General features: G+C 68.0%; 1 protein-coding gene across 11 annotated transcripts in view; it reads left to right on the top strand.

Annotated features, from left to right (window-relative positions):
• The window catches only part of BRSK2 (BR serine/threonine kinase 2), a 60192-nt gene extending 45236 nt beyond the window's left edge, over positions 1-14956 (top strand). For 2 of the 11 annotated variants that reach the window (XM_027577781.2, XM_027577788.2), the window contains 9 exons: positions 1897-1962; positions 3856-3916; positions 4660-4867; positions 5504-5552; positions 9034-9157; positions 10270-10450; positions 10523-10612; positions 13180-13227; positions 14358-14956. In XM_027577781.2, the coding sequence (XP_027433582.1) occupies positions 1897-1962; positions 3856-3916; positions 4660-4867; positions 5504-5552; positions 9034-9157; positions 10270-10450; positions 10523-10612; positions 13180-13227; positions 14358-14581 (1051 nt within the window). In that variant the 3' untranslated portion in view covers positions 14582-14956. Of the gene's footprint in view, positions 1-1896; positions 1963-3855; positions 3917-4659; positions 4868-5503; positions 5553-9033; positions 9158-10269; positions 10451-10522; positions 10613-10835; positions 10931-13179; positions 13228-14357 lie in introns of all 11 variants that reach the window. The other 9 variants (XR_003517239.2, XR_003517240.1, XR_003517238.1 and 6 more) reach the window with 9 other exon arrangements.
• The last annotated feature ends 517 nt before the right edge of the window (positions 14957-15473 follow it).

The following is a 15473-nucleotide window of genomic DNA, read 5'->3' as shown; positions in this document are numbered from 1 at the left end:
AGCTGGATCAGACTCAGCTGGACCAGGGTGGACTGAGCTGGGCTTGGGCTGGGCTGGGCTGGACTGGACTGGGGTGGGCTAGACTGGGCTGCACTGGGGTGGACTGAGTTGGGCTGAACTGGACTATGCTGGGCTGAGCTGGGTTGTACTGTGCTGAGCTGGACTGAGCTGGGCTGGGCTAGACTGGGCTGGACTCAGCCGGACTGGACTGAGCTGGACTGGACTGGGCTGAATTGGGGTGGACTGAGCAGAGCTGGGCTGAGCTGGGTGGGTTATACTGAGCTGAGTTGGGCTGGACAGGACTAGGCAAGACTGGGCAGGGCTGGGCTGGACGGAGCTGGGCTGGGCTGGACGGAGCTGGGCTGGACGGAGCTGGGCTGGACGGAGCTGGGCTGGGCTGGACGGAGCTGGGCTGGACGGAGCTGGGCTGGGCTGGACGGAGCTGGGCTGGGCTGGACGGGGGTGGACTGGGTTGGCCTCGACTGAGCTGGGCTGAACTGGACTGAGCAGGATTGGCCTGGACTGGACTCGACTGAGCTGGACTGAGCTGAACTAAGCTGGACTGGACTGAGCTGGGCTGGACTGGGGTGGACCGGGCTTTGCTCTGTTGGCCTGGGTTGTACTGGGCTGGGCAGGCCATCTGGAACAGGGTCGGGCTGGACCGGAGTGGACGGCACTTGGCTACACTGGGATCAGGCCATGTTCAGAGCCACCCAGCAGGCCTGTCCCCGCTTGATGCTGGCCCCATGTTTGGGTTTCCTGTGGTAGTGGGGGTCAAGGACAAGAGTGGAAATCTGCCTGGCCACGAGCAGGTCCGGGCTGTCCCAACAGCGCCCCCTGGAGGAAGGAAGGGCGTCCTGGTCCTGCAGAGCCTCTGCTGATTCTGGCCGTGGCCAGGAGGGGCCCTCGGCCAGTCCTCATCCTGGCGCTGGGCAGGGCCTGCTTGGGGAGGGGCCCAGCGTTCCTGCCCAGGTGGGGATTTCTGCCATAGCTCTTGGACCTGGAGACCCAGCTCTGGGGCTGCCCCTGGCCAGCTGGGGGCTGAGTGCTGGGGACAGCCGGGCCTCTCAAGGTATCTGCCAGGAAACGGCCACCATCAGGATTAAACTGGGCTGGTGGTCCTCAGCTCCCTCGGTGGTCCCAGGCCTCCCCCATGGAAACGGGCTGGCTCTAGACCGCCACGGGCCACTGCCCATGGGCTCCGGCACTGGGGGGCTGGTGAGGGTGGGGGGAGAAAGGTCTCTGCTGGCTGAGCTCCTGCCCCGACTGCGCCTCGCGTCCTTCTCCCCAGCAGGCCCCCGGGGTGAGAGGCCACCTCTCCCCAGCCCACCTTTCCTGAGCCTTGCCCCTGCTCAGTGCACGCTGAGTGCTGGCATGGGGCCCACTGCATCCTGGCCACCCCGCATCCCTCCCTCACCTGCCTGGAGCAGGGGCTGGGCATGGGAGGCCACGGAGCCCAGTGTCCTGCTCTGCCTTCCAGGCCTGGCTGCCTCGGGGTGGGAGGAGCGGGGACGGGGTCAGCTGTGGACCGTCCCGGCGGCCCCTGGAGCGTCCCTTCCTCCCGACACCACCTGACCTGCCACTGCCGCTCCAGGCCCCGCTGCTTCTTCTGGCTTGGGCCACCGGCTGGGGCTGCAGGGGTCCTAGGGCTGGTGGTGGGTGCTGGGCATCCTCCACGGCCTGGCCACCCCCCCCCCCCACCCAGCAGGTCACCAGGGTGGGGTGCGCTGTGGCCCTGGCTCTCTCCTGCCTGACCTCCCCTCGTGCCTGTGTGCCTGGCCTGGGGCCAGGTGGGCCATGCCCAGCTTGTGTGGAGCTGTGCGGAGGTCCAGCCTCCCGGGCCGCCTGGTGGGGCTGCGTCAGTAACTCTGTTTTCTCGCTTTGTTCCTGCTGTAGTAAAGCAATGTTCAGTAAAAGCCTGGATATCGCTGAAGCCCACCCCCAATTCAGCAAAGAAGACAGGTATACACCCTGCCCACCCATCCCCCGCCCCCCAGCCCCAAGGATGACGGTGGGCCTGGTGGCAGGGCTGGGCCTGAGGTGCTTCCAGCCCTCGCAGCTCTGGCGAGGGAGACCTCCAGCTAGCTGGGGAAGGGCCTGGGCCAGGCGGGCCTGAGGCCCCGAGGAGGCGTGGGCTGCCGGGGCAAGGCCAGTGGCCGGCCTGACCGGGTGGGGAGACCCACTGCGCTCTCCCTGCCCGGGGACTCCCGAGCATCTGCAGGCTGTGAGGCCTCAGTGGAAGCGGCAGCCCAGGGCGGTGGCAGGCTCCCCAGGATGTGGCAGGAGGCATGACGGTCTCAGGGGTCTCTGCATGGGGCCCGGCGTTCCTGAGCCCCCCAGCCCTGCCTCTGCAGGGCCTCCTGCCCGTGGCCGACAGCGGTCGGGCCTCACCCGTTTCCCCCCCGCCTGCTCCCATACCTGCCCGTGCCCCTGCCTGCTCACTGCTGGCCTCTTGCCACCCCCCCTGTCGCCCCGCCCTGGCTGCTCTGCCTGCTGGCCCCCTCCTTTCTGTCTCGGACAGGTGCGGCCTGGTTAGGACGCTGTGGAGGCAGCCCCCACCCCTCTTCCTTCCACTGCTTCTTTTCTGGTTTCCTTGTGCCAAGTGACGAGCGCATGGCTGGCTCAGTGGCAGGCAGGCCCCAGGCACTGGGCCTCACTCTTGGCTGCTGCCCGGCCAGCCTGTGACTGCTGGGGTGGGCACCAGCCGGGACCGACGGCCCCCACTCCCTTCCCAGCATCTGAAAGCTTTGGACCCAGGCCTGGCTGCGGGCAGGCTGGGCTGGGGGGCCGGGAGCAAGGTCAGCGCCGTCCCCTGGCTCTGTCTGTGGCTTTGTTAGGTGGAGGAGCTGGAGGGTCACTGCTATGGGGCCCCAGCCCACAGATGCCAGGGCCCTGGTCAGAGTGGGCTCAGCTCCTCCCTGAGGCCCAGGGACTGGGCCGGGGTGTGAGTGGGTGGGCGAGAGCCCTCTTGGGGCCGGGCTGACTGGTGCGGGCAGGCCTTCACTCTTTTCCTCTTCTCTCCTGTGGCTGCCTCGGCCCCCTTCCCTGTTTCCTTCCTCGAAGGGTGGCAGGTGCCAGCACCCAGGGCTGAGCAGGCATGGTGTACCTTCCCTGAGGCCGTGTGGTGTGCCCCTCCCTCGCAGGGTGCCCAGTTCCTGCCCCACCAGGTCTGCGGGCCCAGTGGGGCTGGTGGTGGACAAGGCTGGTGGTCCCAGCCAGCACTCACCCCAGCTTGGCCTCGCCCAGACCCCCGTGGTACCAGTGAGGAGAGAGCTATGGGCTGGCGTGCTGTGGGCACCTTTGGGCCGGGCAGGTGGGACATGGGCATGGCAGGGCTGGGCTAGTGCCCACTTGGTGGCCCACGTGCTAGGATGGGAGGCTGTCCGCCGAGCACAGGACTCAGGGCCTATGACAGTTCAGCCTTGGGGGTTCCGGTTGGGCTCGGGGCACTGGAGGCTGGACAATGGACCTGACATGGGGGCTGGATGCAGCTCCCAGGAAGCGCCCGTCTCCCCTCATCCCTCTGTCCGCCCAAGCCCCTGACAGGCCCTTGCTGAAGGCTCCCGGTGCCGTCCTGGGCCTGGGCCTTGGCCATGGGACAGCTCCCACGTAGAGGAGAGGAGCCCGGAGACAGGCTCTGACGGGGCCCCTGAAGGGGCTGTGGGGCCCTCCTGGGCCCCGGGAGAGGCGGGGTGGGGACAGGGAACAGCCGTGCGTGTGGCCAGGTGTGCGCAGGACAGGGGGGCCTCAAGGCTCTCGGCCGGGGCTCCCGGCCTCTTGGAGGGTCCGCCCGGGGGAGAGAAGCTGAGAGCCGCGGCCCCTCCCGGCTGACCCGCCCCGCACCTGTGTCCACAGGTCCAGGTCCATCAGCGGCGCCTCCTCGGGCCTGTCCACCAGCCCGCTGAGCAGCCCCCGGGTGAGCCCCTGCCCCGCCCCACCCCCCCAGCTCCGAGAGGCCCAGCGTGCACCGGGGTGGGGGGGGGCAGGGGAGGCTCCCTGAGCCCGGGCTGGGCCCGCGTCCCCCGCCTGCTGCTGGGGCTGCCGCGTGGTTGCTGCTGCTGGGGCTAACTGCACGTTCTTTTGTTTTGTTTTCTCCTGTGTTATTTGTTTTCCTTTATGGCAAACGCTCCCACCCCCACGCCTGCCTGTCCCCGCTGGTCCTGCCCTGGGGTCCTGCTTGAACGTTTGTGGTCCGCCTGGTGCTGTGCATGCGGGGGGCGGCGGGCACTTGCATGGCGGCTCTCGCGGACCCTCGCACTATGCTCCCTGCCCTCTGTGCCTGCCCTGTAGCCTGTTAGAAAGTTTGCCCTGCCTCCCCCGCCCCCCGAGAGCCCCTCTGTGGCCTGCCCCCTGGCCACCTCCGTGGAGCCTGAAGCTTGTCGGAGCGCCTCTCGGCCCGGACACGTCCTCCCTCCACAGGCCGCCTTGCGGCCCAACCCCAAGACCCAGACCTTGCCGAGCAAGGCCAAGCTGACCGACAAGCCGCTGCAGGGCACCAAGTCCAACCCACTCCCGGCCGGCACCCAGGCCCGACCCTCTGTCCCGGGGGGCCTAGGCCCCCAGCTGGCCCTGCCCCCGGGCCCGCCGACCATGCCGGCTCCCATCCGGCTCCCGACCGCCGGGACTGAACCCAACACCAAATCTGTCCCTACCATACAGGTGACCCCTCACCCCTCTCCAAGGGGCAGTCCCCTCCCCACCCCTAAGGGGACGCCTGTGCACACGCCCAAGGAGAGCCCGGCAGGTACGCCCAACCCCACGCCACCGTCCAGCCCCAGCGTCGGAGGGGTGCCCTGGAGGACGCGGCTCAACTCCATCAAGAACAGTTTCCTGGGGTCACCCCGCTTCCACCGCCGGAAACTGCAGGGTCAGTGGAGAGAAGGGGGGCTGCGAGGGTGGCAGGGCCTGCCCCCCCTTCTGTGCTGTGCCAGTACCCCAGCCACTAGCAGGGCAGTGGTCGGTGTCCTCTAGGCTGGCACAGGCCCAGGCGGTGCCTGCGGACGGCTGCTTGCTCCCAGGCCTGCCCACTGTGTGTCGGGGGCCCCTCCCAGCTCCTGGGCTTCTCTTCAGCCCAGTGGCCACTTGAAGCCGGGCTGCTTGAGCCCTGGGAGGACAGCCAGCCGCCGGGTGGGTGGGGGAGAGGGCCGTCAGCAAGCCCGTGGGATGGGGCAGCGGTGGGCAGCTCATTGCTGTGCGCTGGGTGCCGAGGGTCAGTGAGCACTGCCTGGCCACCTGAGCCTCCGGCACAGCCGATGGGTGGGCCTGGGTGACCAGTGCCATCTGTCGGGGGGACAGCAGGGCTGGCTGTAGGCCAGAGACGTTCTGGCCCGATTGCAGCACCAGAGGCAGGGGCAGCCCCGTGGCCCTAGGCTCCGGCGGGGGCCGGGAGCTTGTGGGGTGGCCCTGTGAGACCCCGGTCACGGTGCGGGGTTGGGGGGGGCCCTGGTGAGGGCAGGGCAGAGTGGTCACGCCTTCTCTCCCTGTCCTTCCCATGTGTGCGCAGTTCCAACACCCGAAGAGATGTCCAACCTGACCCCGGAGTCCTCTCCAGAGTAAGTGGTCGCTGCCCAAGGTCAAAGGGTGAGCCACTGGCCTCCCTCCCGGTGCCCAGACGCCAAGTACGTGGGGGGGCCCATGCTGGACCCTCCCGTATGGCAGGCCAGGGGGCCCACGAGGGCTTCGGGGCAAAGAACCCCAGCCCCTACAGGTCCTGTTCCCCTCTCCCTGGGACCCTGTGCTTGCCCAGATCCCCCCGCCAGCCCCTGCCTGGGACACCTCCTCTTCAGCACCCACATCTCTGTCTCCGGCACTTTGAACGCCAGGTTGGGGAGCAGGGCCTGTGCTGCTGAGGGAGCCGGCCGGCTCTTCCTGGCCCTACCCCAAAGCCACAGCCTGGGGCTGGCTGGAGGCAAGGGACGGCACAGCCATGCTCGGAGGGGCTGAGGCACGCCAGCTGAAAGCCCCAGCCTCCACGCGGCGGGGAGGCTTGCGGACCGGAGGCCGAGCCCTCGTGGCAGGGCAGGCGTGCTCACCCTGCTCTGGACACAGGCTCAGCCCTGCACACGCCCAGTCCGGGGAGCCCAAGAAGGACCAGCCTGTGGTGTTTGCAGCAGGCAGCCTCCACCAGGGAGGGCTGCGCTGGGCAGAGTGGAGCCTGGAAAACAGCCGGAAACGTGGGGGCTCACAGGGATGGAGCGTCTCAAGGCAAAAACACAGTGCTGGCCAAAGAGGCGGAGGGACAGCCCCGGGACGGCCTGGTGGGGGCACGCGTCCAGGGGAGGGTGGCACTGTTCAGGGCCAGGAGCAGAGCAAGCCCTCATCTGACCCTCACCAAGAGGAAGGAGCAGGGTCCATGGGAGGCGATGGGCAACAGATCCACAGCTCACCCCGCCGCCAGTCTGGACTGGGGCGGAGACCCTGGAGCGGCCCTGCCCCCACTCTCCCGCCCTGGCGGTGGCCTTGGGCCTGCAGCCCTGGGGGACGCCGCGCGAACAGGAGTTGCGCTGTGGGTGCAGGGCAGGCCTCGCGAGGGGCAACAGGCAGCCTCCTCAGAGGCCCCCGTCTCATCACTGAACAGGAGGTGCTACAAGCTGGCGTGCTTTGCGTGGGGCCTGGGCACGCGGCCCATCCCACCGTCAGTGCCCCTCGGCCGGCACTTCCTGCTGTTGTCACCGCGCTCACAGACACCCCTGTAACGTAACTGTTGGGTATCCAGGCAGGTTAGAGCCCACGGCACCCGACGCCGTGTAGGTGGCCCACAGCCTCCCATCCTCAAGTCCGTCCGGGGGCCTCGCCCCCTCCCGGGGGTCCTGGCCAGCGCCCACCACCCGGCAGTTGTGGCCGGTGCGCCCGAGCAGATGCGCCGTGGCCCGGGAGGCCATAGCAGCTCACGCCCCAGCACCGCCTCCTGCAGAGGACGCGCTCGGCCGTGGCGCGTCAGGGCTCGTAGGGAAGCACCAGTGCGGTGCTAGGGCGGATGGCAGGTCTGAGGCCGTAGGTTCGGCAGGCGGAGGTTCCAGTTTGGGTGACGTCACAGCCTTGAGTGTGACGTGTGCAGGTGGGGAGTTCACGCTGCGGTGTTGAGTTGAGCAGAATTCCTTGGGGAAGCTGCAGCCTTTGTTCCTGAGGCCTTCACCTGCTTGGACGAGGCCCACCACACCAAGGAGAGTGGTCTGCTTTACTTGGAGACGCCCGGCGGCTGCTGGATGGCCCAGCTGACACTGAAGTCGGCCGGCGCTGCCTCTCTGGCTCCTTCAGGCTTCTTCCAGGCACGGGACTGCCTATTACACTAGATGCGAAACTGCTGGCTGCCAAACTATAAACAAGTCACGTTTTTGGTGTTCTTCTTCATCAAGGGAGGAGAAGCAGAAACCCCTTATGCGGGTTCCAGAACTGCCCCCCGCCCCCCCCCCCCCGAGTATGTGCCGGGGCACAGCAGAGAGCGCCAGACCCGGAGCGGACAGCGGGCAGGAGGGCAGGATGTGGGGAAGGAGGCAGAAGTGGCCGGTGACCAGGGCGTCCGGCAGGACGTACCTCCCTGTCTTCACCTCTGCGCTGTTGTTGGGTCGGGATCCCTGGGCCAAGCAGAGGCCAGTTCTGGAACTGGGCAGGGAAAGGGGAAGCCACATGGTCAGGAAAACCACGGAGAGGCCCCTGCGGCTCCCGCTGCCAGCGCCGGTGGCGCAGCAAGATGCTGGGCTGGGGCCCTCCTGGGCCTCGCCGTCTGAAGGGGCGGAGCCCCAGGGCGGCTGTCAGGACGCGTCAGCACTGCAGCCTGGCGGACTGTTCCGAGCTCAGCGCCTTAAACACCACGAGCTCCACGTCTCAGGCTCTGCGGGTCGGGCTGCAGGCCGGGCCAGCTGGGCCCTCCGCTTTCTAGAGTCAGTGGGCTGTGGTCACCTCCAGGCAGGCTCAGCTGGGGCAGCACCTGTGGCCCAGCTCCCTCGGTCGTCGGCGGGATTCAGGGCCTGTGGGCTGCTGGGCTGCGGGCCTCTCCGTCATGTCAGGGGGCTCCGTCGCCATGCAGTGGAGACCTGCTAGCAAGCAGGAGACGTGGGTGGCCTTGAGTCACGTGTTCTCGGAGGAGACATCTGTCCATTCATTCTGCTTAGAAGCAAAGCCCGGCCCCGTCCATGCCCCAGGGAGGGGCCCGTGCAGGCGTGCACCCAGGAGGCAGGATCTTGGGGCCAGCTGAGGGACGCCCACGCTGGTGTGCACCGCGGTGGGGGGGATGCAGACGGCGCAGGTCAGATGCAGGTGCAGGACAGAATAACAAGGCTGGACAGAGGACAGAGGACATTGGGAGGCCCTGGGCAGCAGTGAGGGGAGGGGCCTCGTGCAGGATACACCCCTGCCCCACCTAGCACAGCACCTGGCTTGGAAGCAGCCTCCATGTCCCAGAGTGACCCAGGCTGGGCAGCAGGCAGCCGGGCAGCCCCTGGTCCTCGAGGACGGGGTGGCCGGGGGTGGGGGGGGAGCTGGGCTGTCCCACCAGATGGGAGGGGCATGTAGCATCCTGGGCCCCCAGGCCCCATCGTCCATGCAGTGTCTCTCCCAGCCATTTGTCCATATGGGCGCAGAGCTCCCCGGCCAGGCCCGACCCCGTACCGCAGCCTCCCACACTGCCCCTGCTCCCCATGCAGCCCCAGGCCAGGGGGCACCTTCCTCCAGGCTGCTGCAGGATTGCTGCATAGCAAATTCCCTCAAAACTTGGTGGCTTAAACAGAGAGGAGTAAGGCTGGGGGTCAGGGTGAGCTCTACTTTCCTTTCTGGTGGGTTCTGGTGGGCAGTGCCCAGACCCAGGCGGGCATATGGGGAAATGGGGCCCGGCCAAGACTGTGGGATGAGCATTAGGGCTGTGGGGTGAGGGTGGAAGGAATCGGGGGCCAGGGCAGGAGTTGGGTGGGAAGGGAGGAGCTGGGGCAGTAAGCTGGCCCTGGCCAGGAGGGGAGGGCGGGCCTGTCCTCAGAGGCTGGGCTGACAGTGAGCATACCCTGATACGAGCAGCCCTCTGCCCGCACTTCCCTCCCCCAGGCTTGCCAAGAAGTCCTGGTTTGGGAACTTCATCAACCTGGAGAAGGAGGAGCAGATCTTCGTGGTCATCAAGGACAAGCCCCTGAGCTCCATCAAAGCTGACATTGTTCACGCCTTCCTGTCGGTGAGCCTCTCCCACCCATCTGGGGACGCACATCCTACACAGACACTGGCTCCGGCCTGCCTGCCTGGAACCAGAGGGTCACTGCACGGGCCCCTGGCCTGGGGAGGGAGGCCGGCCCTCGTTCTGAGCAGCCCTGGCTGTGGGAGCACCACTGAGACAGGGAGTAAAGCACAGGCAGCTCACAGGGGAGGGGACCTCTGCCGGGTCCCGTCCCAAGAGGCCTATCTCCGTTTCCCGTGTGCGCTCCCCCACCCCCACCGGCTGCCGCCTCCTGGAGCCCCTGCCTCCTGCTGAGGCCTGGCGGCTCCCCGAGGGTGGGCCGCACTCAAGCCTTGGGTGCACTCCGTTTGTCTTTGGGAGCTCTTTGAGCACGTGGAGCAGAAAGCCCTGAAGGTTTGCTTCCAGAGTCCTGTCAGGGGGCCTGGCCCGGTGCTGGGTCCCCGGGGGATCACAGCAGCCCTGCAGCTGAAGCTGCCCCACCCCCATCAGGGCCGGGGCCTGCCACGGGGGTTTCTTCAGCCTGGTGCAGCCTCAGCCCAAGTTCCCCAAGGGCGGGGGACCACCTGCCATGGCAGCCTGCCCTCCTCCTTAGGGCCCCTGCTCCGGGCCTCCCTCTCCCTCTCCCTCTCCCTCTCCCTCCACCTCTGCAAGATCCCTCCCCTGGTCAGCCTTCCGGCATGGGCTGGGCCTTCCGGCCTCTCCTGAGCCGCAGAGCCCTGTCGTAGGAGTGACTCCTCCAGGGCAAGACTGCCTCCTGACTTTGTTTCAAGGGCATTTCCCTTTGCTGCCTGTATGTCAAGTGCATAGGGGCCCCTCTGCCCGCACTGGGAGCGGCGCCCTTCCCGAGCCCACAGAGCGGCAGGGTGTTGTCCTCGGCAGGGGCCGTGTGGCCCCAGCCTCTGGAGGCTGTCACGCTGGTCCCAGCAGCTGCTCCACGGGGTCTCCTTGTTCCTGTCTCCCCCGACCCTCTCCTCTTCCACTCTGCTCCCACGTCCCCAACCCGCACACAGGCAGAGAGGTACAGGCTCCTGCCCGGCTCACGGGGGGTGCGAGGGGGGCCGTGCGGGGCCGGCCGGTGCCCAGCACACTCATGCTGCCCCACCACCCCGCAGATCCCCAGCCTCAGCCACAGCGTCATCTCCCAGACAAGCTTCCGGGCTGAGTATAAGGCGACGGGGGGCCCGGCGGTGTTCCAGAAGCCGGTCAAGTTCCAGGTGGACATTACCTACACCGAGGGCGGGGCGGCACAGAAGGAGAATGGCATCTATTCCGTCACATTCACGCTCCTGTCAGGTGAGCCACGGGCCCAGGGCGCGGGCTCCGGGCTACAGCCCTGTCCTGGGCATGACCCCCTGTCTCCCCCAGGCCCCAGCCGCCGCTTCAAGAGGGTCGTGGAGACCATTCAGACCCAGCTACTGAGCACACATGACCAGCCCTCCGCCCAGCATTTGTCAGGTGAGGCGGGGGCTCAGCTCGGGCCGCCCTGCGGGCTGGTGAGCAGGGGTGTGGCCCCTCCGCCGTGCCCACTTCCCTGCCCACCCAGGGGGCGGGGCCCTCCCGGCGCAGTGGGCCGGCCCGTCTCTGCCCACCCAGGGGGCGGGGCCCTCCCGGCCCTTCCCTGCCCCCAGGGGGCGGGGCCCAGCACACCACACTGAAAGGCGCCTCTTGTCCACTGTAGAACCCCCCCCGCCAGCGCCAGGACTAAGCTGGGGCGCTGGGCTTAAGGGCCAGAAGGTGGCCACCAGCTACGAGAGTAGCCTCTGACGCTGGCAGGTAAGGTGTCCGGCCCCGCTGCAGGGGCAGGGAGGGGGCTGTGGGCAGGTCCTCCGGCGAGAGCCACACTGGCCCTGAGAAGACCGCCCTGTGCCCACTCACACACCCAGCGGCCAGCTCCCGGCCCTGGACAGGCCACACAGGGCCCAGCACCCAGGCTGAGCAGCCAGGCCCGGGCAGCCTGGCCCCGGGCCAGCAAGAGCGGGCTCCAGGAGAGCAGCGGCCAAGGTCCTGCCTGGGAGCCCTCCGCCCTCGGAGCTCCCCCAGCGGCACGCAGCGAGGCTGTGGGCCTAGCGCCCACACTGGCTGACACGTGGTGGGGCTGCCTGCCGCCTGCCTTCCCTGTGACAGGCCTGTGATTGTCTGGCCATGAGTTCCCAAAGGAGGGGCTCCCCAGCTGGGCCTACAAGGGGTCACACAGGGAAAGGGGTGGCCCAGGCCTGGAGGTGCTGGGGGTCCGAGGGCCTCAGGGCCCACACCGCTCAGCATCTGGTGGGGAGTGGGCTACGTGCCCACCGTGGGTGGGAGTGGGAGAGCCCATGTCTGGGCAGGGTGGTCCGTTAGCAAGGGTGTGGTTGCTGTCAGGATGGTGGTAAGGCACGGCTTGCCGTGAGGCCTGTGTCAGGGTTTGGGGTCCGGAGCACGGCATCCAGCCCGAGCCCTGAGCATCCCCCGTTGGCTGGAGCCTCAGTGGGCCCTTCCTCCAGCCTGGTGGGGTCCGAGAGGCCAGACTGGCCCCATCTGTTCGCCCCCCTTCCCCGCCCCTGCCATCCTCATTTCATCGTGTGTGTTACCCTTTTCTCCCCCAACACGTGCCTCGTCACCCCATGGGCAGGTCAGGGCAGGGGTGGCCCCAGCAGCCTGGTCCCGGGAGCCAGTCTGGCATTGGAGGCAGGGCGTGGGGTGGAGGTGGCTCCCTGAGCCTTCAAGGCTTCCATCTCAGAGCACAGTAGGGCTGACAGAGGGAAACTGAGGCCAGGGAAGGACAGAGCTTGTCCAGCGAGGTGAGCAAAAGGCTAGGGCCTGGTGTGCCCCCCAGCAGATGCCCAGGCCTGCAGCCACTGTCTGGGCGCTGCAGTCTCCCTGCTCCTGGCTAGGCCATGGACAGTAACCTCAGAGAGGTCATTCTGCCCCTGTTAGCAGGCGTCCCTCATGCCAAGTCCCAGGCACAGCAGTGAACAAGGTGGACACCACCCTCCCCCTGGGCTCTACTGCCAGTCCTAACCCCATCCCAAAGCAGGGGCCTTGGTTAGCCCTGTGCCCAAACCTCTGTCCCTGCAAATTCTTGGGTACCCAATCTGGGGCCCAAGCCCGTCTCCCCTGCCCTCCTTCAGGGGGCCTTGGACCTGGGGAGCCTAAGCCAGGACCCCAGCCCGTACCCTGGCCCCATCCCCAGGCCTCCTGATGGGTGTCCCTGGCCTTTCCCAGCACCCTCCCTCCTGCTCCAGGTGCTCTTGTCTGGTGAGCTCAGTTCCAGAGCCGCTGTGAGCAGGGGGCAGAAGTGGCCCCTCAGCTTCCAGGGCAAGAGACCTGGTGGTCGCTCCAACAGGGACAGGAGGCCCAGAGGTCGCATCCCACCCCACAGAAGCTCCTGTGAGGGCCCTGAGGGCGGAGCCTCCCACCCTAGGCCCCTGCCAGTACCAGTACTCGCAGGCCCAGCAGAAGGTGGGAGAGGGCCAGGGAAGGGGGGGCAACACGAGCTGAGGGGCAGTTGGGAGCCACGCAGCTGCTTGAGCTGCCCAGTGGCAGAGTGAGGACACACAGATGGCCAGAGTAGACCGCAGCCAGAGCCCTGGGCTTCTCGGTTCCAGAGCCTATGTCTTGGGCCCAGGGCGGGACAGAGCGGACCGAGGGCCAGGCAGGCCCAGGGCACCCAAGGGGCAGGGCCACGCCCCATGTTCCTGCTCTGGTTGTAGGACGACTCCCCTCCGCCCAGGAGAAGGCCCCCACTCAGTGCCCACAGTCTGAGCCGGCGCCACCCAGGCTCCACCCCCAGCCCCGCCCCAGCCCGGCCCCGCCCCCCGCAAGCCCCGCCCTGCTCTGGGCTCCACCCCCCCACCCCGTCTTGCCCCTCCCCCCAGGCAGCCGGTCCCAGCAAACTCCCTGCTTGGCTATGGCCAAGCCCCACGCCGGGCTCTGCCTCTCCCTGAGGGCCTGGCCAGAGGCTGAGGGCAGCGCCTGGCCAGGGGTCCAAGTGGGAAGACTTTTTCACACGTCTCCCTCCCTCCTCTCTCCATTCTGTGCTCCAGACACCACTAACTGTATGGAAATGATGACGGGGAGGCTTTCCAAATGTGGTAAGAACCCCTCACGCTCACCTGGGACCCCCCCCAGCCTGTCACCCCCACCTGCAGCCTGCTCCTGGCAGGGTGCCGCCCCCGCCACCCTGAGGGCTATCCTGGGGTCCCTGTGTATACGCGGGGTCCAGATGTGCACACTCAGGCCCACCCAGTCCCCCACCTCTGCCAGGAGCAGCCTCAGTCACCCACCCCCTAGGGCAGCCATAGGCCCGGCCCTAGGATCCAGGCAGGCCAGGAAGGGACCCCAAAGGCTCAGAGCCGTAAAAGGTCCCCAAGCCCCAAGTTTGGCAAGGGTCCCATGTGTGGGCTCCGGCCTGGGGTCTGGGTAGCCTCCAGATCTTGGGCAGGAGGCTGGTGTAGAGCTTTCTGTCCACTGGAGGGGGGATGACCGTGTGCTGTGCATGCACACCATTGCTCTGGGCTGGGGGCGTCAGGTGTAAGGAGTAGAGCAGAGCAGAGGCGTCGGGACAGAGAACAGGCCCACCCAGGTGGGGGTGGTCAGACCATTCCTGCCCTCAGGACATTCCCTCTGGGGTCAGGGCTCCCACTCTGGCTGCCTGCCCCCAGCCCTCCCGCACCCAAGCCTTCCATGCCTGTCCACCCATCCGTCCATCTGTCTGTCTGCTGCTGACCTCTGTCCACGCGGTGCTGCCTGGGCTGGCCAGGGGCCGGGCTCCAAGCCTCCTGGGAGGAGTGTGGTGGGCACACTGGCTCCAGCCTCCCCAGCCCAGAGAACCCCCTGGCCCCCTGCACGGAGCCAGCCTGGGGTCCCAGGCTCCTGCTCAGCCCTGGGGCTTGGGGCAGTGCTGGTTTCTGTGCCTCAGTGTCCAGAGTGGGGCTGGCCGGCTGGCCAGGCGTTGGGGGGGCTGAGGGGGGGACTGGTGGCTGAGGTGGAGGGGGCCAGGCCTGGTGAGGGAGGAGGGGTCTCTCCACCTGCCCGCCCCGCTTGCTGCCCACCTGCCCCCGCCTGCCGAGCCCGGCTCAGACCTCATCTCGCTGGGTTTTCTTTCTCTCGTGGAGACCCTTTCGTTCATTTGTTTGTTCTCTCTCTCTCTCTCCTTACCCCTTCCTCTTTCTCTTTTCTTTTTTCTTGTTTTTTTCTTTTGTCTTCTGTTCTGTGTACCCAGGCAGCCCATTGAGTAACTTCTTTGACGTAATTAAACAACTTTTTTCAGACGAGAAGAACGGGCAGGCGGCCCAGGCCCCCAGCACGCCCGCCAAGCGGAGTGCCCACGGCCCCCTCGGTGACTCCGCGGCCGCTGGCCCCGGCCCTGGAGGGGACGCCGAGCACCCGACGGCCAAGGACACGGCCAGGACGGGGCCGCCCGCCGCCCGCCGCGAGCAGCCTTAGACACATAGCCCCCTCCCCAGCCCGGCACGGCCCGCCAGGGGCCCGCCCGGCTCGCCCCGCCGCCCGCCCCGCCCGGCCCGCGGCGACGCCGGGGAGGAAAGGAAAGGGGGCACCGGGGGCCACCGCCTGCGGCTGGGCCCGCCCGTGCCCGCTCTCTCTTTCTCCTGCTGTCTCTCTCTCTGCCTGTCTCTGACAACGTCACTGTTTCCGCTCTGATACCAGGAAGTATCCCGAAAAGTTAACATGTCACCTCCACGAGGCCATCCTCTGTGCTCCGCGCCGGACACCGGCTGACCGAAGGCAGCTGCCGCGGACCTGCCCTCCCTCGTCTCCTGCTGCCGCCCCGCCCGCCCGCGCGCCGGCCCGCGGAGCGGCTCCGCCGGGGCTCGGCTCCGGACTCACGGGGACCACCGCGCGGCAGGCCCGGCCCGGCCAGGCCGGCGTCCGGGGCAGGGCCGCGGCGGGCGGAGCGGCCGAGTCGGCCGGCCAGCCTCTGCCCGCGGCCGCCCCCCCCCCCGCCCGCCCCCGACACGGCAGCCGCCCCTCCCGCCGCTCGCTCGCTCGCGTCCGCCCCGTGCCCCGTCCCCTGCTCGTCTGGGGCTGCCGCGTGCTCTCGCGCTTGGCGACCCTTCCCGGCCCCGGTGGACACTGACCCCGGAGGCCCCGGAGTCGCCTGCCTGCGCCAGGGCTGGCCGAGATCAGTATTATTTATTTGCTCTTTTAACTTATTGAGTTTCCTTACTTCTCTGTTCAGGGAAGGGGCAGCAGCAGCGTCCTCCTGCCGTCTGTCTGTCTGTGTGTCTTGGGCAGGGTGGGGTCTAGGGCCGAGGCGCCCGAGGATGGAGCCGTCAGAGCGCCGGGGTGGGGGGGGCGGGACGGCAGGGGCGGGCCG

This window comes from Zalophus californianus, chromosome 11 (genome assembly GCF_009762305.2).
Source record: "Zalophus californianus isolate mZalCal1 chromosome 11, mZalCal1.pri.v2, whole genome shotgun sequence".
NCBI lineage: Eukaryota > Metazoa > Chordata > Mammalia > Carnivora > Otariidae > Zalophus > Zalophus californianus.
This window is presented reverse-complemented; position numbering and strand designations above follow the sequence as displayed.